Here is a 22,078-nt window from a genome sequence, read left to right on the forward strand (position 1 = left end):
TTATCTGGGGGGCGATCACACAGACAGGAGGGTTTATCTGGGGGCCCGATCACACGGCCAGGAAGGTTTATCTCCTCTGCCGGCCGGGATTAGGTGCAGCGGCTCCGAGCCGAGCCGTGCCAGGGATCCGAGCCCGACAGCCCCGCCAGGAGCCGGCAGTGCCAGCCCAGGGCCCCGGGCACAGGGAGGCGGCAGCCACTGCCCTGAGGGTCCTGATGATGTCCCACCTGCAGCCCCCTGGGCGGCCCCTGGAGCGCTTCGATGGGCTCTCCCTCATCTATTGGTGAGTGGGAAAGGGAAAAGGAATGAGAACAGGCATCCCTGAGAGCCCTGGGTCTGTTCTCCAGGGGTTTAATTCGGTTCATTTTGGTGTCCCCCTCCAGGAGGGGCAGGGTCTGATGGGGGTCCCACAGCCCCTGCAGGGGCAGTGCTGGGGTGAGGCCAAGGCTGGGAAAAGGGGATTTATTTTCCATGCAGCACCTTGGGAAAGGGGATTTATTTTCCATGCAATATCTTGGGAAAGGGGATTTATTTTTCCAGGCAGCACCTTGGGAAAAGGGGATTTATTTTCCATGCAATATCTTGGGAAAGGGAATTTATTTTTCCAGGCAGCACCTTGGGAAGCACCTGCAGCCTCTGCGAGCAGGTCTGGATGCTCCTGCTGCAAATCCTGGCGCTGAGCTCTCCCTTTTGACAAAACCTCCCCAAAAAAGAGCCCTGTCCCCCCTTTGTCAGTGCCTGGGGAGTGGGAGGGAGCGGAGCAGACAGCAGAGGGGACGGGAGGTGACAGCGGGTACAGATGTCTATGTAGGGCAGGGAGAGCCGCCGGGGCCAGGGTTCACAGCGTGCGGCTTTAGCCGATTAACTGGGGGTCAGTGGGCCGGAGCCAGAGCCGGCCTGGGCCCTGCAGGGCTCTCCCACCACCCTGGCCTTTGGTGGAGGTTTTCCTGGGCTGGCCAAACCTGAGTTACTCCCCAGAAGAGAACTGAGAACACGCTGAAGGCAGTGAAGGGCTGTGATTGATCCCTGGGCCATGATCCCTCTGCGCCTGAAGTAGGTCATTGGGGCGAGGGCTGGGGGGGCTGCGGGCAGCAGGGCCAGGCCCACCCAGGAGGTGGCTTGAGTTGTTGTGTTGATGATTCTCTGATGCTTTTTTGGGTGCAGAAAAGGCAGGATGGGTCGGAAGGAGGTGGTGCAGGACAGGCATGGAGGTGTTTGGGGCAGCGATGATGTTGTGGGGCCGTGGGGTGTGAATGGAGCATCCCCATCACCTCACTGGGCATCCCTGAGCATCCCCATCATCCCACTGGGGAGTGATGATGTTGTGGGGCCAAGGGGTGGGAATGGAGCAGCCCCATCACCTCACTGGAGAGTGATGATGATGCTGTGGGGCTGTGGGGTGTGAATGGAGCATCCCCATCATCCCATTGGGGAGTGATGATGATGTTGTGGTGCTGGGGGGTGTGTGTAGAGCATCCCCATCACCTCACTGGGCAGTGATGATGCTGTGGGGCTGTGGGGTGTGAATGGAGCATCCCCATCATCCCATTGGGGAGTGATGATGATGTTGTGGGGCCAAGGGGTGGGAATGGAGCAGCCCCATCACCTCACTGGGGAGTGATGATGATGCTGTGGGGCTGTGGGGTGTGAATGGAGCATCCCCATCACCTCACTGGGGAGTGATGATGTTGTGGGGCCGTGGGGTGTGAATGGAGCATCCCCATCACCTCACTGGGGAGTGATGATGATGCTGTGGGGCCATGGGGTGTGAATGGAGCATCCCCATCATCCCATTGGGGATCCCTGAGCATCCCCAGCCCCATCCCCTCACTCTGCCCCTGCGAGGTTCAAACCCCCAAACCCCATTTCCTACCTCACAAATCATGCTGGAATTTCAGGGAGACCCCTCTTTCAGCTTTTCCCACTGGGCTGTGTTTGGTTTGGGAGGACAGGGGTGGTCAAGGGGACCATCCCCAACATGTGGCCCTGCCAGATGTGCTGACCACTGACCACTGTCCGGCCGCTCCTCCGGCCGAGGATGGCGAGCAGATGGTGAGGAGGGAGATAACACCTCCCCCAGCACTCCCATAAAGGATGACCCCGCTCTGCCGCTGATTAAAAGATTAATTTTGCAGTTTGAAATAGGAATTTGATAAATCAAGGCGAGCTGTCAGCAGAACCTCCCCCGGGGCAGCATCAGGGCGGTGACAGCAGAGGCTCATCCATCCCTCATCCCTCATCCCCATGGCAGTGCTGGGGCTCTCCTGGGAGCTCTGAGGAAGTTTTGCAGTGCTGGTTTCTGTGCAGGAGCTTTGCCAGAGCCAGTAGGAAATAAAGCAGCCCTGAAGGACTAGGCTCTGTGTGCCCCAGGGGGGTTTGGATCCTCTGCTGGTTCCTCATCAGGTGTGATTGATGATCCAGGGCAAGATTGGCCTGGAATTTCCATCAGTCCTATTGGAATTATTGCTGCTGCCTGGTTATGGCTTGTGCCAGGGTCTGGGTTGGAGCAGGGGGTGTTTGCAGCTCAAGGCTCTTCCCAAGAGCTTAACTTCCCAATTCAGCAACTTATTCTGAAATCCTTCCCAAAAAATATGTGATTTTCCCATCTTTCTATACCCAGCCTTTTCCCTCACCTCTCTCTTTCCCTCTCTATTTTTATGGATTGAATTTCCTGCTGTGGTTGTCAGCTTTTCTGCCATTAATTCAGGGTGGGCAGAGCAGGTCCTGCAGCCCCTGGTAATAAGTTTATAACCAGTCCAATCTCACAGCCCAGGGGATTTAGGCAGGCAGGGAGGTTTATAATCCTGTTAACCCTTCGCAGCAGTTGACACCCAAACTGGGAGCAGCCCTCAAGATCACCCACCTGGTGGGAAGGTGAGGAGGAAGGAGAAAAGATTCCTTGTGGGGAGAGGTGTTGTCACACCTTGGAGCTGCTGTGGGGGAATTGAAGGTGCCTGTTTGAGTTTTCCCATGTCAATCCCCATCTCAGGGGGCACATCCAAGGCTTGGGCTGGAGCAGATGTTGGGGGATGCTCAGCTCAGCTGGGCTCTGCCATAAAAGCCTCTCCTAAAAACTTCTGGCAGGCCAAGCCTGACCTCCCTTCTCCCTTAAAGAGTCTCTCCTAATTACTGCAAGACAGGCTAATTGAAGAGGTTCTTTTTGCCTTTTCCCCAACCAAAACCTTTTGGAACAGCACGGGAAGAGCTTTGTGTTGACATCCACTGGAAAAGACCTGTAACCCCTTGTTGTGGTTTAACCTCTCCAAACCCCAGCAGTGCCCAAGGGCAGCTCTGTCAGTGCCCATGGACTGACCATGGCAACCTCCAGAAAATGCTCCACCACTCTTGACTTGACGTATAATTGTGAGGTTGTATCAGTTTCTTTCTGCAAGCCCCTCTCTAGCTGGGGGTGAAGGTGATGGGCAGCAGAGACTTTTGGACAGCAGAGGTTCATTGGGATGAGCCCCTCAGTGCTGAAGGAATCCACTGGCTGGGAAGGGTGGTGGAAATAGGGATGAAGTTCAGAGGAGGGTGATAAAAGGGGTTGAAGTAAAGAAAGGCCTGGCCAGCAGTGAGAGGTGGCTGACCCTGCTGCCACCCTCTGCCCACCTCAGGGTGGGTGCCCAGGGAGATGCTGAGCCCAGGGCTGGGGTGGGAGCAGAGGATTATCCATCCCTGAGTGCTCCCTGTGCCTTCACCAGTGATTTTGGTGCTGTGGTTCCTTTGGGTGAAAATTCCTCTTGGGGTGGTTCCAGCTGGACATGAGAGGAAAATTTTCATAATGGGAACAATCAGGCTTTGGAGTCACTTCCTCAGGGAAGTGGTGAACCCCCCAGTGTTGGATATTTTCAGGTTTCAGCTGGGCAGGGTGCTGGGCTGTCTTGCCTAGACTGTACTTTTGACAAGAAAGGTTGTACCAAGTGCTCCTTGAGGTCCTTCCCAACCTGATTATCCCATGATTGTTTGTTGCCTCTTCTGTTCAGACTTGTCTGTGAGCACCTCTGATCTCCTGAGCTCATCTGCAGTGACTCCCTGGGTGTTATGAGAACACCGTGGGCTGCCCTGGGACTGTGGGCAGCTCCTTCCCATCTGATTGATTTTTTGATTTGTAGCTGATCCTGCAAGCAGCGCAGTTGCATTTTTTTCCAATTTCTAATCAGATGTAAAAGCCTCTGCAGCCTACGCTGATTTTGTTGTGTCATGAAAGGAACTCACTCAGTGATGCCCCAATGCTCCTGCTGCTGCCTGGGCTCCTGCTGAGCCTGTGGGAGGATGGCAGAGACCGTGACCCAGTGCCCTGCTGGGGTCAGCCCTCCCACCTCCCACTTTCCTAATGCTGCCTTCCGGAGCCACAAGGCCTCAGACAGATCTCACTGCCACTGCAGGACGTCTTTCCACCTCTAATTCCCACCCACACAAACCTACTTGGACCCTGTTCCTGTGCTCAGCCAGGCACAGAGGCTCCCTGCAGGCTCAGGGATGCTGCTGTCAGCACAACCTTCCCTTCCCTTCCCTTCCCTTCCCTTCCCTTCCCTTCCCTTCCCTTCCCTTCCCTTCCCTTCCCTTCCCTTCCCTTCCCTTCCCTTCCCTTCCCTTCCCTTCCCTTCCCTTCCCTTCCCTTCCCTTCCCTTCCCTTCCCTTCCCTTCCCTTCCCTTCCCTTCCCTTCCCTTCCCTTCCCTTCCCTTCCCTTCCCTTCCCTTCCCTTCCCTTCCCTTCCCTTCCCTTCCCTTCCCTTCCCTTCCCTTCCCTTCCCTTCCCTTCCCTTCCCTTCCCTTCCCTTCCCTTCCCTTCCCTTCCCTTCCCTTCCCTTCGAAAAACTGAGGAGAGATGATTGTTCCATTTATCTCATGGCCTGGAGATGACCCCATGTCTTGGTTCAAGATCACAATTTTTGTGCACAGCTGTTATGGAGTCCAATAACATTTTGGGGTGCCCAGGACACCCCACCTGAGCAGCTGTTTGTCTGGGGGAAGAACTCACTGGTCCCTCAGCTTCAAATGGAAATGTGTTTCATGAGAGATGAGCCTTGAGTGATGTCTTCCCATGGGGATTTTGTATTTTTTTGTTGATATTTGATGCCAACACTCCCAATGACATTAAATCCATCACTCCCATCGTGGTCCAGCTGAGCCCAGCTCTGTTTGCTTGTTGTCTGGGTAGGAAGGACAAGGGCAGACCTGAGTTATTTTTTTATCATGACTTTTCTATTGGTTGTAATTGTTTTGGCCATTCTCTTCCCCTCTTTTCTTCCCATCACCACCTTCCCCACTGCTCCCTCCTGGCAGTGGTTTCTGTGCCTCTCCCCAGCACTCCCAGTTTCACTCTCCCACACTTTCCTCTCTCAGAAAAAAAAATATACTGGAAATGCACCTGAGTTGTGCTGACCCAGCATTTTTAACTCTCTTCTCCTGTTCCAAGACTTATTTTGATTTTATTTACAGTTTCACCCATCCCTGCATTATAAATGGTAGTGTTAAGTAAAGCTGACTTACACAGTTTCACTCAACTTCTATTAAAAATACATTTTTAAGCAAAAAATAATTTTTCCATTAGGGAAAAAAAAAAATTTTCAACGAGTTTTAAACTCATTTTTCTAGCAGACAATGAAAAAGTGGACAAACAAGTGAAGTGCGTGTTTTTGTGCTGTCCAGTCCTGTGGGATCCCTTTGTTCTTAATTCATACTCCTTCTATTTTCTTATTTATTTAAAAATCCAAAGTGTCACCAGCAGTTCCCTGGGATGAGAATCTTGGATTAAATGGGATCTTGGGCACACAGCACAGGCCCTTTGCCAGTGAGATATTTCCCTCCAACCCTGGTTATACAAATCATGCCTGGTACCCTCAGATAGATCACAGGGGGCTCATAAATCCTTCCTGAACGTTATTCCAAGTTTTAAACCGCTGAAAATCCTCTGAATTGTTTCAGTTTAAACTTCCTCTGATAAGAAATTGTGTTAATGAACAGGAGCAGCAGCTGGTGCTTTGGCCAGAGCTCCAAGGTGTGTGCCTTGGAGGATGGAATTGAGGATCTGAGTGTTTGGAGAGAAAGTTGGAAGCTGAGCACTGCTCCTCTTCCCTGAGGGCCTCTTGGATTTGGTTTCCATTTTTTTTTTTTACCAGGTTGTGGTTTATTGCAACATCCCACCCAGTGGGAAGGAATCCCAGCCCTGGGCAGGTGAAGGACTTCGTGTCAGAGGTGTTGAGCCCCAAACACATTTGTGTTAACTCTGAGTGTAAAAATTGTTCCCTGAGATGCAGAGATCAGGTGGGTGAATTACTGAAGTGCCAGGCAGGAAAATTTTCCTGTTTTCCTGCAAGTTTTGGGTTGGCCTGACTCAAATGAGCTTTCCTGCAGCCCCTCTGCAACTGGTCAAAAAAATGACCTTATCACAGAGCCACAGAATGGGGAGGGACCTTAAAGATCATCTCATTCCACTCCCTGCCATGACCTTGGAGATTTCCAGGGATGGGGCAGCCACAGCTTCTCTGGGCCCCCTGTGCCAATGCCTCAGCTTTATCCTGTTGCTTTGCCCCTGGTGTTTGTACAATCCCTTCCCTCCAGCATCCCTGATTTATTCCAGCCAAGGCTCTGGATCAAGGCAGTAACTGTGTGACAAGGCATCAGCAGAGTCTCAAAGGTTCTGGGAAGGTTGAACATGGTATCTTTGGTGGTGGGATGGAAATGTTCCTTCCTCTGACCAGGATGTTTATTGATGCATCAGAGGACTTGAAGTGTCAGTGGCAGGAGGCTGCAGGGTGAGGAGTCCCCAAAATGTCACCCTGGGCTGGGGAATGGTGCCAGGACCCTCCTGGCACAGAGGGAGGGTTCCACACCCCAGTGCTGAATTTCTGTGAATTTTCTGCCACAAAACCTCCTGGCCAGCCTTGAATGAACCACTGAGACCCAGAGCTGGTGGTCATCAGGTGTTGGAACCTCCTGCCTTAATTTCTGGCTCTCCACACCCTGGTTATTTTCTGTGGGATGGCAGGAGAAAGAACATCTCCCTGCTGTTGGGTTGTTGAGGGGATGGGCAGCTTTGTGAGGATCCTGAAGCCCAGGTACCACTGCTGGTGCTTGCTCTGGTTTGGCCAAAACCTTAACAAGGTGTGAACCCACCTCACTGTGCTGGGCTGTGCATGATGAATCCATCACCAGATGCATCTACGTTTGTCTAGTTGGCATTACTTATCCAAATTTCAATTTTTTTTAGCCAGATAATTTAATTTTCAGAAAAAAATTAAGGTCAAATCTACTCAGATTTTATTTGTCATCTGAGTGTCTTCAAATGAAAGCAATTTTAAAAAATAGAAATGGAGGAGGACTTTTCCAATTTGTCATTGTTTTGAAGCTCACTGAACTTGCCCAGTGAGGCTTCACACGAGGCCATCAGGGAAGCTCCAGCTGATAAAATCAGTTGTTCACACGTGGGAACAGCAAAATCCAGCAGCCTGGACTCAAGGAATGGTTTGGGAAGGAGGGCCAGGGCCAGGCAGGGCTGCACTCAGGGCTCTGCTAACGAGGGCAAGGGCCACTAATGGGGCCTGGCCAGGAGCCTGCAGTGGGAACAGCACCAGGAGACACCAGTGATGGGGTCAGGGCCAAGAGCTTCCCCGTGACCTCAGATGTCCTCCAGGGCTGCTTGGGATGCAGGAGCCACGTCCTCCTGCAGCTCCAGAACGTTTCCTTTCTCAGCAAAGGTGACCAGATGTTTTCCCCCAGGATGGCAGCCCTGCTCCTGCCAACCCCCAAGGTGGGCTGTTCTGGTCCATTCCCATTCACTGGCAAACCTTGGAGAATCTTTTTTCATCCCACAAGACAGGGCTGCTGCTGCTTCTCCAGCTGTATGATGGCACCAAGACAGGGATGGAAGAGGCTGTTCAAAGGGAAATCAGGTTTCTGACCTCCCAGCAGACAGGGGGACAGCTGAGCTTGTTCTACTTTAAGAAGGAAACAACTGAAGGCTGAAAAAGGAAAAAAAAATAAATCAACATCCACTCTAACCCCCTAAGTGCCACAGTCCCAAAGCTTCACTGTGGATTTTAATCCTCCAGGGATGGTGACTGCCCACGTCCCACACTGAACTCTGCCCTCCATCCCTGGAGGGGCCATTCCCAATGGTGCATCCCAAGGAATTCCCGTTGTGCTGGGGCTGAGGGCTCTGCCCTGCTCGGGGCTCTTTGGGAAGACGCTCAGATGGGTCGTACCAGCTCCGGTTTGCGTCAGCTTTAATCTAAAGTTGGAGCTCTTTGGAGCTGATCTGTGTTAGTGTTGGCTGGAATTAACATGCAGACGGGGACACCACGTGATGTCCTCCGACCTCCCCTTTTTTTTTTTTTTTTTCTCCTTTTTTTCCCATTTTTTTTTCCACCCCCTTTATCACTTTAACGGATTCCTGCCAAATCAGAGCCTGGCAGGGCCGGGCTGCCACTGCCAGCAAGATGCCCGTGGTCTCTGTCCTTTACAAGGGAGCCATCATTATCAGCAGGTAACCTCCTCCAGCTGGGCTGGGAAATGGGGAGAAGGGTCCTGAGGGGCTTCTGTTTCCACCCAAAGTTCTTCCTTTGTAGAGTTGGGAAGGAAGGGATTGCAAGGACAATGTTGTTGGTTGGGTTTTCTGTGTTGGTGGCATTGGCAAAACTCAGGGCTGTGCCTCAGTGGGGATGGTGATGATGATGAGAGTTGATAGCAGGGGGATGATGATAAGAGCTGAAACTGTGTCTGTGTGGTGCCTTCCAGCCCGCCCCAGGAATTTCCTCAGTGATTTACTCACAATTCCCTGAAAATCCTGGGTGGGGGATTGAACCAGCCTGCTCTGCCTTCCTGTGATGTCTTTGAGGTCTGTTTTTCAATAGTCAGATGTGGCCAGTTGTTTGTTCAGTCTTCAGTACGTAGCAAGGAGGGGCATTTTTTAACAGAGAGAAAACGCTTCCAGTCTGAATCTTAGAGGTGGAAGTTACTGGCTTTGCTGGATATTTTGAGTTTTATTTTGGATTCCTGGTAAGTCCCTGCAGGTTATTCTTATCCTGCCTCCCGATGGATTTGGAGCAGCCTCTTGTGTTTTTCCTCCTTGTCCATGTTCACATCTGGGACCTGATATCGATTGGGAAACACCTTTTCTCTTGTAATTTAAGTGTTGGGGAGTGTTTTGGTGCCTCCTCACCCCTGGTTTCCCACTTGGCACCTCTGGGTTGGGTTTTCTCAGATCAAGGCTCAAGCCCAAGGAGAAGTGCTGGTGGTCCCAGGTTTGGGGTCTGCCATTTGTGGTTGGGCAGGGTGTTTTTGGGGTCATTCATTTGGGATCTTGCCTAAAAAGGGTGTTTAGGGGAAGACTGTGAGATGTTTGGGGGAGTTACTTGGCTCAGAGGAATCTCAGGTGTGTGATGCTCTTCCATCTGCTCTGGCTTGTGATGAGAAGCTCCCACCAGCCCAGGCAGGGTTTGAATCCCCTTTTCCAGACCCTCTGCTTGCATTAAAAAAACCCTGAGAGTGGATTTTGCCCGGCTGTCTTCATTACAGGCTGCCTGTGTTTGTGAAACCGCTTTATTCTCCGAGCTCTGATCTCATTTCCCGGGAGCTGCACAGCTGTCCAGCCCCGATAATCTGGGGTAATGAATCCCAGACAGGTCCAGCAGATTTGCTGGGTGGGGAGGATGATGCTCAGCCCTGCACATATTCTCTCATTTATCCCTGTGAACCTCGGGGGGCTGAGTTTGGCCCATGTGGGTGCAGTGCTGGGGCTGTCCCTCAGCCTGGTGTCTGCAGGGCCTGTCCAGGGTGGGAGGGACAATGTGTCTGTCCTTTTTTTTTAGCCCATGACAAAAAGCTGCTCCTCTTTTGTCTCCCCCAGGACACTTATGGGACCGTACGGGATGGACCGAACCGTGCACTGCTTTGACTTCTACGAGTGTGCAAACGGGCTGGGTGAGTGCCAGGGCAGCAGGGTGGGCTGGGGGCCCTCAAACATCCCCCCCAGTCCCCAGAGGCTCTGTCAGGATGTGTGAAATCTGGTGTCTCACTGGTTCTTGTGTCGTGTACCTGCCCACACCGAGCACCTTTTGCACCTTTTGCACCTTTTGCACCTTTTGCACTTTTTGCATTTTTTGCACCTTTGGTAGCTGCAAATTCTGACATTAAGAGAATGTCAAAATTCCGACTAATTCCATGGTAATGGTGAGCAGCCAGTGCTGGGAGCTGTGCAGGAGATTGGGGGGCCACAAATGCCTTCCCTGAGCAGGATTGAGGGGAAGGAGCCTTTCAGAATTTGCTGGATTAAATCGATTAAAATGTTAAATAAATGGTGTGGAATGGGATGGAATGGGATGGGATGGGATGGGAGGGATGGATATGGAATGGGATAGAATAGAATAGAATAGAATAGAATAGAATAGAATAGAATAGAATAGAATAGAATAGAATAGAATAGAATAGAATGGAATGGATGAATGAATGGATAGAACAGAACAGAACACAGAAGAATAGAATAGAATAGAATAGAATAGAATAGAATAGAATAGAATATAATAGAATAGAATAGAATCCCCAGCACTTCCCTCTGCAGATTTTCCCCTGGAAAGCCATCCCAGAGCTCCTGGGTTTGGAAAGTTGGCCAGCGGGGAAGGGAATGAGCACTGAGTGAGTCAGGGTGTCCTTTCACAGTGCTCTGAACTTCAAAGCGTGGAAAAAAAAGGGAAAAGAGAAGGTCACATCCATCAGAACATGAGAAAGTCCCAGGTTCATGACACTCAGCCCAGAGGGATCCAGCACAGCGTTTCTCCTGACCTCTGCGTGTCCAGTAATGCCCTGCCATGGATTTTATAAAAATCTGTGATCCTGCATCAGGATTTCACAGTCTCTCCCCTAATCCTGAGTTGTGAGTGCAGCCCACCCTCCCACAGAGCAGCTGGTGGCCTCTTGGTGAGACCCCTGAATGACCTGAGGGGTCACCAGAGAAAGAAGTTCATGTTTCCTGAGACCTGAGATTAATTATGGATTAATTAGTGGCTGTTTCCAGCTCTGGGTAACAGGAGTTTCTGTAGTGAAGGGATGGCTTTGCTGATTCTTCCCCCAGTCATGAGGTTCACGGGAGCTCAGAGAAATGTCTTTACTCGGTGAATATGATATTTTAATCTCCAGAGGTGGATTTGGTTGAGTTGATGGGATTTCAGCTGCTGGCTTAGATTAGCTCATTAAAGGAGGAGGCCCAGAAAAGCCTGATGGGGCCATCAGTGACCTCTGGAAGAAGTGACAGATGTGGCAGCCCTTTGTGAGCCACTTCACTGAATTCCAGTTCCTCTCCTTTGCCCCAGACTGTGGCCAGAGGGTTTTTGCTGGGTCCAGCAGAACCTCCACAGCAAACTGTGATGTGCTGGAGGAAGCCACAATAATGTGGATTTCCTAATGCCACCAACAGCTGCCTTCATCCCCTCCTGTGAGGCTGGAAACACTCAGGATGAGCAATCATCCTCCAGAAATCATGGAATGGTTTGGGTTGGATGGGGATGTCAAATCTCATCCCATTCCACCCCCTGCCTTGGGCAGGGACATCTCCCACTATCCCAGGTTGCTCCAAACCTCATCCAGCCTGGTCTTGAGTACTTCCAGGGATCCAGGGGCAGCTTCAGGGCCTCCCCACCCTCCCAGGGAACAATTCCTGCCCAATATCCCATCCATCCCTTCCCTCTGGCAGTTTAATCATCCCTCTCTGATGAGTGGTGCTCACAGAATCCCTGTGTCTGCCAGAGCTGCTCAGAATGGCTTTATTTGGGAAAAGAAAGTGTCTCCATGGTGCAGGTGTTATCCCAGCAGTTTCTCAGGCTGGATTCAGGTGTTATCCCAGGTAGGATGAGGAGTTATCCCAGGTAGGATGAGGTGTGTTATCCCAGGTTGGACTCAGGTGTTATCCCAGGTAGGATGAGGTGTTTTATCCCAGGTAGGCTGAGGTGTGTTATCCCAGGTAGGATGAGGAGTTATCCCAGGTAGGATGAGGTGTTTTATCCCAGGTAGGATGAGGTGTGTTATCCCAGGTAGGATGAGGTGTTTTATCCCAGGTAGGATGAGGTTATCCCAGGTAGGCTGAGGTGTGTTATCCCAGGTAGGATGAGGAGTTATCCCAGGTAGGATGAGGTGTTTTATCCCAGGTAGGATGAGGTGTGTTATCCCAGGTAGGATGAGGTGTTTTATCCCAGGTAGGATGAGGTGTGTTATCCCAGGTAGGATGAGGTGTGTTATCCCAGGTAGAATGAGGTGTGTTATCCCAGGTAGGATGAGGTGTGTTATCCCAGGTAGGATGAGGTGTTATCCCAGGCTGGACTCAGGTGTTATCCCAGGTAGGATGAGGTGTTATCCCATGTAGGATGAGGTGTTTTATCCCAGCAGTGCCTTTGCAGCATCACTGCTCACTGCCAGGTCAGCGTTTGGCCGCGGGTCTGTTGCTCTGTGGCTTCAGGTGCAAACCCACATGTGAACCTCAGCAGAAGTTCAAAGGGGTTACCTGGCAGCTCCTCAAACCTGAACCTCGAATTAAAGAATAGCCATCAAAGGGATGGCTGATTAAGGAGCATTTCTCAGAAACACCGAGATCCCATTATCTTGACCTTCATCTGCTTAGGACAGGGCAGCGAGTGATTCACCTCCAATCTGTCCCTTCCTCCAGACAGAAAAAAGCTGGCGGGGGCTGCAAGATCAACAGAGGGATTAAGGGAAATGTAATTGAACATTGGCAGCTTAGGCCCAGGGCAGGCAGCCCCTCTCTGTCTCTGTGCCCAGCCTGGGTCAGGATGCGCCCGGGATGATCCCAGTTGGACTAAACAACCAGATTAGCCAGGACACCCCCTGACCTGTGGGACACGGATCCAGGAGCAGGTGAGATCATAGCCTGAGAACTGTGACTCTGGCATTAGTGGGAGCGGGATTAGAGGCACCAGAGAAGCTTGAGGGTCTTGGAGAAATTTATAGGAGCGTTAAGAGCCTAAAGAAAACACAGACTTGGTCGGTTTTACCTCTAAGTCCATCTGGAGATTTCCTGGCAAACTTTGTTCTGCAAAAAGAGAAAAAAAAAAAAAACAAAACAGGGACATGGGCATCAGCTCCAGGACTTTTGCCAGAAAGGAAAGATTAAATAGAGGGATCCAAAATAGGCTAGATTATCTGGCCCTAAGTATGACTTAATAAGCATTATACTGGGACTTTGATGCTGTGATAATTAAAGAGCCGTTATTTACCTACACTGGGTCCCAAAAAGGAATTCGATTGAAGTAAATATTTATTATATTTATATATATATATATATATATATATATATATAAATATCATCCCAGGAATGCTGCCACCACAGTCCTGGATGATTCAGGTTTGGTGCCTGTTGTGGTCTGAGCCCTGGGAGGGGTGAGCCCTCCCCTCTGCCCCACTGGGGACTCTCCAGTGGATTTTGGGGAGCAGCACTGGCACTCAAAATCCACTCTCTTCTTGGAGAGTTGATGGGTGTGAACAGTGGGCAGAGCATCCAGCTGCTTCCCCAACAAGGGAGTTAAAACTCAGGGATTTTTTTTTTTTTTTCCTCCCCCCACCCAAGTTTGAGTGTGTCTGGGGCAATACTGTGAGTAATCACCGATTTTAATAACGAGATCGGATTTTCTCATGACATCGTCGGGGATAAAGGAGGATTTGGAGATAACTTCAGCTATATTAAGGCATTATTACAATTGATTTGCAGACACAAAAGGGAAATGAGTCATTATTGATTTGATACCTCGGCCTGTCCCATGCTGGGCTGCTGGGGGATGCTGCAGCTGCAAGGTGCAGATTTTTATATTATTTCTCTGATGTGCTTCATCACTCCAAATTCCTTTGTGAAGGAATACAAATACACTGGTATTCCAGTGTGAACAATGATGTGGGATGAGTTCTTGAGTTGGCTTGGCTGGACTTCCAGTCTCTTCTCCATCCAGAGGAACCAACGGAGGTTTTTCAAGCCCATCCCTGGGGTGCCCCTGTTTCCCTGGGGTGCCCCTGTCCCCCTGGGGTGTCCCTGTCCCCCTGGGGTGTCCCTGTTTCCCTGGGGTGCCCCTGTTCCCTGGGGTGCCCCTGTCCCCCTGGGGTGTCCCTGTTTCCCTGGGGTGCCCCTGTCCCCCTGGGGTGTCCCTGTCCCCCTGGGGTGCCCCTGTCCCCCTGGGGTGTCCCTGTCTCCCTGGGGTGCCCCTGTCCCCCTGGGGTGCCCCTGTCCCCCTGGGGTGTCCCTGTCTCCCTGGGGTGTCCCTGTTTCCCTGGGGTGTCCCTGTCCCCCTGGGGTGTCCCTGTTTCCCTGGGGTGTCCCTGTCTCCCTGGGGTGTCCCTGTTTCCCTGGGGTGCCCCTGTCCCCCTGGGGTGTCCCTGTCTCCCTGGGGTGTCTCTGCAGAGCCCAGCAGAGATCAGGATCTCAACAGGGATCCCCTGGCTCCACAGTGAGGAATTTCCAGCTGAGCATCCCTGGCCATGAGCAGGTTTTATCTCCTCCCCATTTTTGTGACCACCTTGGTGAGGCTCGTGCTGCTTACAGATACTTTTTTTTTTTTTTGAGGAAATATTTCCAATTTGAGTGAGTTTCTTTTATAATGGAGAAAATGTTGGTGCCCATTCCTGAGGTGTTCTGCTGGGGTTTCCCTGTTCCAGCAGTAAAAGAGCTCCTCACAAATGCCTGGTTAATGCTTTAAACCCAAGGAATAAACTCCACCACTCAGACAGGGCTGGGATGTGGAGCTTGGGAAAAGCAGCAATTGGTGCATAGAGAAATTAAATGGGAAATTGTAATAATTTAGTTTTAATCTAATTTAATATAAAGGTGAGATTGGGTTACTGTTGGGAAAGATGGGACAGAATGTGGATATGATTTCCTGGTAAGAAATACTGAAGATGTAAAAGCTGTGAGTGAAATAGAAATGAAAACTGAGCTCTGAGATGTGATCATGGCAGGCAGGAGGACGGGGATGAGCTGGAGATGGGTGGAAGGACAGAAAACAAAAGGCCCCAAGGGTGCAGCCCCTCTCCACCCTGCCAAGGCATCAGGGAAAAGGTGGATGAGAAAAGTGTCTTTAGAGTTTAGAATACGGGATGATATGGTGATAGAGCAGTTCTCATGGGTTGCAGGCAAAGTCTGTAGGGTTTGTATCTGGCGCCGGTTGGTCACTGTAAATTAGAATATTCAACACAAAAGGAGATGGAATAGATTGGAACAAGGTCTTCACTCTCTTACCCCTCTCAGCTCTTTTACCTCCTTTACTTCACACCCCCTCTCTCTCCCTCTCTCTTTGGGGTTCCCTCCAGCCCAGGCTGGTGGCTGAAGGCAAAGCCCTTTTTACCCACCACCCTGCAATAAACCCACATATTTCTAGAATATCTCAGCTCTGCAGAGTTCCCTCTCCCTGCCCTCCACGGATGCTCCTCCAGGTCACAAAAAGAAGGAAAACAGGGATGCAAAAATGGTGCTGTGTCCTGAGCAATCCCCATCCAGGATCCTCACCATTCCCGTGTTTTGGGGAATCTGCTGTGCCCTGTTTTTTTAGGGAGGTGTTTCCTGCAGCCCAGAACATCCCCAGACCAGGAGCTGTCCCAGCACTGCCCTCCTGCCCAGAGCAGCAAAATGCCTGACCGGCGGCTCTGGGGAGAGATTTGTTAATTAAAGCCAGGATTTTTAATCCTTCTGTCCACAGCCTGGATCTTCCAAGTAGGACTTAACAAGCCCTGGGTAAATAAGTCTCTTGGACCTTTTCCTGCCAGCCAGCTTACTGCTGGGCCACAGGGACAGGCCCCGTGGCTGGGAGGGTGTTAGAAATGAGATAGGTAGGTTTAAAAAATAAAATAAAATAAAAAAACCCAAAGTTTATTTTCGAGTAACAGTAAATTTGGAGAAAGACAGCCCCAACCCCAAGATCAGCACTGGGTGAATATGGATAAACCTCTATTCACACTTATTCTTTCTCATTCACAAATCCCACCACCATGAGTCTGGTTTTTATACTCTTTATTTTATTTTCTTATTTTAGGTTCTTTGTCTACTTTTGCTTGGATTGTGTGTTCATGAGTCCTCTTTTGAAACAGTTTTTTCGGGCAGAGCCTGATGAATTGATGAATTTTTTGGGAAAGGCAGCATTGGGTGCTCCTAGTATTGAGGTTTATTTGATTTGGATATCCTTGATTAATCATCATCTCCAGGGCTGGGACTTTGTTTTCAGGTCTTGATTCTTTTTCTCCTTTTGCCGGAGCCTTGAATGCAAACTTAGTTTTCCCAGGATCTGCTTATTGCTTTTTATTTATATTTTATTTCAGCACGAATTATTTAATACAGAATGTTCCTCATAAGAAGGGGCAGGAGCTCTGTGCACAGGTCACCTCTGTGCTCCTGCCTCATCTGCTGCCCCCAGGCCAGGTCCTGACAGGAGTGACCACTCCTGGAGTGTTGTTCTGCCCATCCTGGTGGGGTCTGGGAGATGTCCCCACCACTGTGGTGCCCCTGGGGTCTGTCCAGATGTCCCCAGGGAAGGAATCTCCTGCAGGAAACGCTTGTCACCCAAGAATGTTTTTGATCTGCAGCAGGAGCAGATAATTTCCCATCAGTGATGAACTTGGAGCTGCTGGAGAGAGCTGGGCCAGGGAGATGCCCCAAGGGCTGGAGCCCCTCTGGAGCCAGGCTGGGAGAGCTGGGGGGGCTCACCTGGAGAGGAGAAGCTCCAGGGAGAGCTCAGAGCCCCTGCCAGGGCCTAAAGGGGCTCCAGGAGAGCTGGAGAGGGACTGGGGACAAGGGATGGAGGGACAGGACACAGGGAATGGCTCCCCACTGCCAGAGGGCAGGGCTGGATGGGAGATTGGGCAGGAATTGTTCCCTGGGAGGGTGGGCAGGCCCTGGCACAGGGTGCCCAGAGCAGCTGTGGCTGCCCCTGGATCCCTGGAAGTGTCCAAGGCCAGGTTAGACAGAGCTTGGAGGAACCTGGGACAGTGAAAAGCGTCCCTGCACAAGGCAGGGGGGTGGCATTGGATGAACTTTAAGGTCCCTTCCAACCCAAACCATTCCATGATTATGTGAATTCGGGGTTGGGGCTGCATCTCTCAGGCACAGCCAGTGTGAGCTCTGGTTCTCCTGCCTCCTGTCATGGGCTGTGTTTTCCCTCCAGGCATTAAAGTCATCGGTGGCATCAAGGAGCTCACTGGAGAAGAATATGGAGTTTATGTCAAGAGGATCCTCCCAGGGGGTGTTGCTTATGCAGATGGTGAGTGAAACAGGGGGGCTGAGAAGAGCCCAGACTGAGGGTATTGATTTCACACATTTATTTCATCCCTTATTAGATATTTTGGGTGTTTGCTTGGAGATTTTCCAGTGGTTGGGAGGTATTTTAGTGTGGCAGTTGTTCTAACATCTGACATCAAGCCTTGGACTTGCTTCTCAGCACCTCAGTGTAATTGTTTTGTGGGTGTAGAACATGACCCACCTGTGCCACACAAGAACTTTCCTGTCCTTTCCCACCTCTCTGAGGCCCCAAAACAACTGGAGACCCTTTTGAAAAAATCAGCTCTGCTCTGGGTCACTGATTTCATTCAGCTAAGCAGGTATTAGGGGTCTGCAGAACTCACCTTTTACAACTTCAGCTAAAAAGCCTTTTTTTCCCCCCAGCTGTTAAATCATTTTTCCATCCAGTAAAGGAAAATAAATCCAGAAGAGGTTGGAAGTGCCTCTCGTGGTTTCCTACCTGACCTCCAACTGAACTACTTGACCTCAAAGTGAATTAAGCAAAATCTTTATTGCAGTTTTCAGTATTTACTTTTGCAACTTCCTAGAGCAGAGGAAGTGCTGGGACATTGGCACAGATTGTTCTGGGAGGTTGCAGAAACTTCATTTCTGGACATCTGGAAAAACAGGTTGGACGAGCATCTCTGGAACGACCGATGAATTTTACATCCTGTCTCTGGGCACAGGGAGGAACTGCCCAGCCTCTCCCAGTCCCTTCAAGCTGTATTTTCCACAGATTTTATCCATTAGTTCTCTTTTCTAGGGCGCCTGCAGCCAGGAGACCAGATCCTGGAGGTCAATGGAGACTCCCTCATTGGGGTTACAAGCGAGAGGTACCATCTCCAAATGGGAATTTTGGAAATTTTCCATTCCTGTTGTTTTTTGGGTGATTCTGGGAGGTGGTTTAGGCTGTGGATGACACCAGGACATCACTCTGTGTGCTGTTCCCAAGAGCCAGCTCGGAAATTATCAGACAGAAAGATTCAATACAAAAATAGACCAGCGAGCCCAAATATCTGAGACACTCAGACATTTCCCCCAAAAGGCTGGGATTTAAACAGCTCCTGGCACCTCCACTCCACCTGCTGCAGCTTCCCAGCACATCCTGCAGTTCCCAGAACAGAGATGAGCTGTGTCTGAGCCTGATGGAGGCACCATCCATCCCCTCAGCTCCCCATCAAGGGATTAATTCACAGCTCCACTGGAGCACCAGCACTTTGGGGACTCCCCTTTCCCATTAAACACGGTGCTGTCCTATTGCCTGCCTTGCATTCCTGCTGGATGAGAAGCGGCATCAGGAGCTGATGGCAAAGCCCCAGAGCAGCTGGGGTTGGGGATGTCCATGAGAACATCTCTGTGCCTGTGGGAGGCTGTGCCCTGGCTGCCAGAGGTACTTGTATTTTAACCCAGAAAATGGCTCTCCCTGGGATGGAAACTTCCCCAGGTCAGGAATTACAGAATTGAGGTCCCTTCCAAGCCAAAACAAACCATTCCATGATTCTGTGGATTTAAGGTTGGGGCTGCATCCTTCAGACACAGCCAGTGCAAGTGGAATGGAAACTTCCCCAGGTCAGGAATTATAGAATTAAGGTCCCATCCAAGCCAAACCATTCCATGATTCTGTGAATTTAAGGTTGGGGCTGCATCTCTCAGGCACGTCCAGTGTGAGCTCTGATTCTCCTGCCTTTGTGTCACGGGCTGTGTTTTTCCTGGTGTGGATTGGAAGGGATGTTAAAGACCCCCCTCCTTCCATCCCCCTGCCACAGGCTGTGCAGGAGGATTTGTTCACCACCACAGGCACCTTCTGGGTTTTATTACTAGGGACAGAAGTGGGAAAATCAGGATAAGGCTTGGCTGCCCTTGGTCTCATTGCCAGGACAGGGAATAAGGTTTCTCCACAGGCCAAAGCTCCAGCTGCTGGCAGGGTCTGCCCAGCTCAGGGGTCTCTGTCCAGCTTTGAGGGGAGTGGGGTGACACCACTGTGGCACCACTGGGAGCTGGGATTGACCTGTCATGGTCCTTGTGTCCCAGGGCCGTGGACATCCTGAGGACGGCATCGGCCACCAGCCACATGCGTCTTCTGATAGCCCGTGATGACGATGCCAGGTAAGGGATGTGGGACACTGGGGAAAGGGGATGTGGCACTCCCTGGCACCACAGCTCGAGAGCCTTGGGCCAAACCAGGCTTAAAGCCCGTGGGGAAGGTGGAGCTGGTCAGGGGTCTTTGGTAACTGTGCACTGGTGGGGATTCAGTGGAGCTGGAATGGGAGGGAGGAAAAGGTGGTGGGTCCCAGATCCAGCCCTGCCTGGGTCAGGTCTGTGGGATGTTCCAGCACTCAGCAGATTTCCATGGGTGTTTCCCCAGGGAGGACCAGGGCTGCTCCAGTCTTGGCTCTCTCAGCTCTGCTGTGGGGTATTTGAGCACGTCCTGCACAGAGCTCTGAAAGAAAATGTACATGGAAAGCAGTTCCTTTCCTTTCCTTTCCTTTCCTTTCCTTTCCTTTCCTTTCCTTTCCTTTCCTTTCCTTTCCTTTCCTTTCCTTTCCTTTCCTTTCCTTTCCTTTCCTTTCCTTTCCTTTCCTTTCCTTTCCTTTCCTTTCCTTTCCTTTCCTTTCCTTTCCTTTCCTTTCCTTTCCTTTCCTTTCCTTTCCTTTCCTTTCCTTTCCTTCCCTTCCCTTCCCTTCCCTTCCCTTCCCTTCCCTTCCCTTCCCTTCCCTTCCCTTCCCTTCCCTTCCCTTCCCTTCCCTTCCCTTCCCTTCCCTTCCCTTCCCTTCCCTTCCCTTTCCCTCCTGAGAATTTTCCCCCTGAAACCCATCCTCTTGTTGCTCCCTGGAAAATCTTGCTCTCTCTAAAGAGACTCAGAAGGTTTGGAAGGAAAAGGAAAGAGTTCAGTGTTATTTTGACTGGATTTAAGCTGCATGGGGACAATGATGGTGCCAAAGTATGGGTTAGTGGGGTCTTTGCTGACATCCCACAGGGGACCTGGCACAATGTGCTGGTACATCCTCTCCCCTTGACAGGAACAGAGCTCAGGGAGGCTGAGGAGCTGCAGGAATCAGAGGAATGAGGTGGGATCTGGCCGGGTGTGGCTGTGGGAAGGCAGCTCCCTGTGCTGCAGGTCACAGCCCTTGCTCAACGCAGCCTCATCCCGTTAGTGCCAGAGATGATGGATTCATTCCTTATCCATCACCCGCTGCTCCTGCCTTGGCACAGGAGTGAGAGTGCTGTAATGACAGGCTAATTCTGACACAGCCAGACACTGCTGCTATTTAGAATTATTTGCTATTAATGACGGGCTGCTTTTAGCCACCCTCTTCCAGGGGAAACAGCAGCTCCTGTTATTACATTAAGTGCAAGTCCTTCAGCAGCTCTGAGGAAGTGAAGCAAGTAGGTCACTTTTGGTCCAAGTGGGGATGCTCAGGATGCAGTTGTGGATCACAGCAGCCCTTGGTGGGGATCTCACACTCTTTCCCAGCAGGAGGATTGGGATCACTGTGTCCAGCAGCACCAGGATTCCCCCTGGGAAACACTTGATTTCCCATCCAGAGAGCCCCAAGCACAAGTTTTCTTCCTCCACCCTCATCTGTTTCAAGCTGTTCTCACATCTGGATGTGGCTCCTGCCAGTCCCAAATTGCAGCAGATGTTTCCTAAAGCACTTGTGGCTCTGCCCCCCTCCCAGTGCCCTGCAGGGAGCTGGGGCAGGGCAATCAAACTTTAAGCAATTTATTTGGCCTCCGTTTCCTGTCAGTTATCTGTTAAATCTGTTAAATCTAAAAAGTTTAGCCAGAGGGAGAGGAGGGGGAGGGAAGTAATCAGTTTATTTATTTTTTTTTTCCCCAAAGATTTGCAGAGATTTCACTTACATAATCATCTCACAAACTGTTTAATACACGAATACATATCTCCAGGATTAAGGGCTGTGGGGAACACGGGGAAGGATTTTTTTTTTTTCTGCTCTCCACTTTTTTTTTTTTTTTTTTTTTTTTTTTTTTTTTTTTTTTTTTCCCCACTTAGTTTTGTCTTTTTTTTCTGATGCCCTGTTATCTTTTAAGTCTTTCCTTGAGCAGCCAGGCTGGTGTGAAGGGCCATGAACTGTGGGCACTTTCCCACTTTCCCACTGCCCTGCAAAGCAGCTCACGAGAGCTGAGCAGAGCACAGGGCAGAAAAAATTCAATTTTCAGACCTTTCCTCACCCAGAGCACTCAAGGCACACTGGAGGAGGGAATGTCAAGGCTCTGGCTTTGGATCCAACCCTCCTGCCAATTTTCCCCATGACTCAGCTGAGTAGCATTTTGTTGTGGTTGGCCCCGGGTGAATTTGAGTCATAAACGCTATTATTTGTGCCTGGAGTTAATTATAGACCCAAATTACCTGTGCTTTTCATGGAACTCAGGCTCTGGCCTGGATCAGATGCATGTTTTGGGCCTGTCGCATCAGCTGGGCTGCAGAGAGCAGCTCTAATGCCAGGGCTGAGAGCACAGAATTCACATTTGGAGCTGGACTCACCAGGTTTAGGTGATGCTTAAATGTGATTTTTTGTCCGTGCTCGCCTTCAGCTAATGAGGATAATTTTATTGCATGGTCGTAATTATTGTTTATTCATCCTCGGCGTAAAAGTGACAATAGTTCCTTGTTTCTCTGCATTGCACAGATATCAGTCAGGTTTATCACTGGGAGGAGCCACTTTGGGCTGCACCTCTGAGTCCTGACAGGATCAAATGCTGAATTCATTGTGTCTCCACACGAGAATCATCCCAGGAATAGGGACTGTTGGGTTAACAGGGCTCACACAACCAGCAGGAAGGAAAAGGTGCTTCTCT

At 50.6% G+C, this 22,078-nt stretch overlaps 1 protein-coding gene across 1 annotated transcript in view; it reads left to right on the forward strand.

The window, feature by feature from the left end:
- Positions 1–215: 215 nt before the first annotated feature.
- The window catches only part of LOC310915644 (syntaxin-binding protein 4-like), a gene marked incomplete at both ends in the record, with an annotated part of 45,110 nt that continues 23,247 nt past the window's right edge, over positions 216–22,078 (forward strand). The window contains 5 exons of the mRNA XM_083872700.1: positions 216–283; positions 9,851–9,924; positions 17,145–17,240; positions 18,021–18,090; positions 19,289–19,363. Of these exons, the coding sequence (XP_083728826.1) occupies positions 216–283; positions 9,851–9,924; positions 17,145–17,240; positions 18,021–18,090; positions 19,289–19,363 (383 nt within the window). The remainder of the gene's footprint in view (positions 284–9,850; positions 9,925–17,144; positions 17,241–18,020; positions 18,091–19,288; positions 19,364–22,078) is intronic.

This window comes from Zosterops lateralis (genome assembly GCF_965231275.1).
Source record: "Zosterops lateralis genome assembly, chromosome: 15".
Taxonomy (NCBI): domain Eukaryota; kingdom Metazoa; phylum Chordata; class Aves; order Passeriformes; family Zosteropidae; genus Zosterops; species Zosterops lateralis.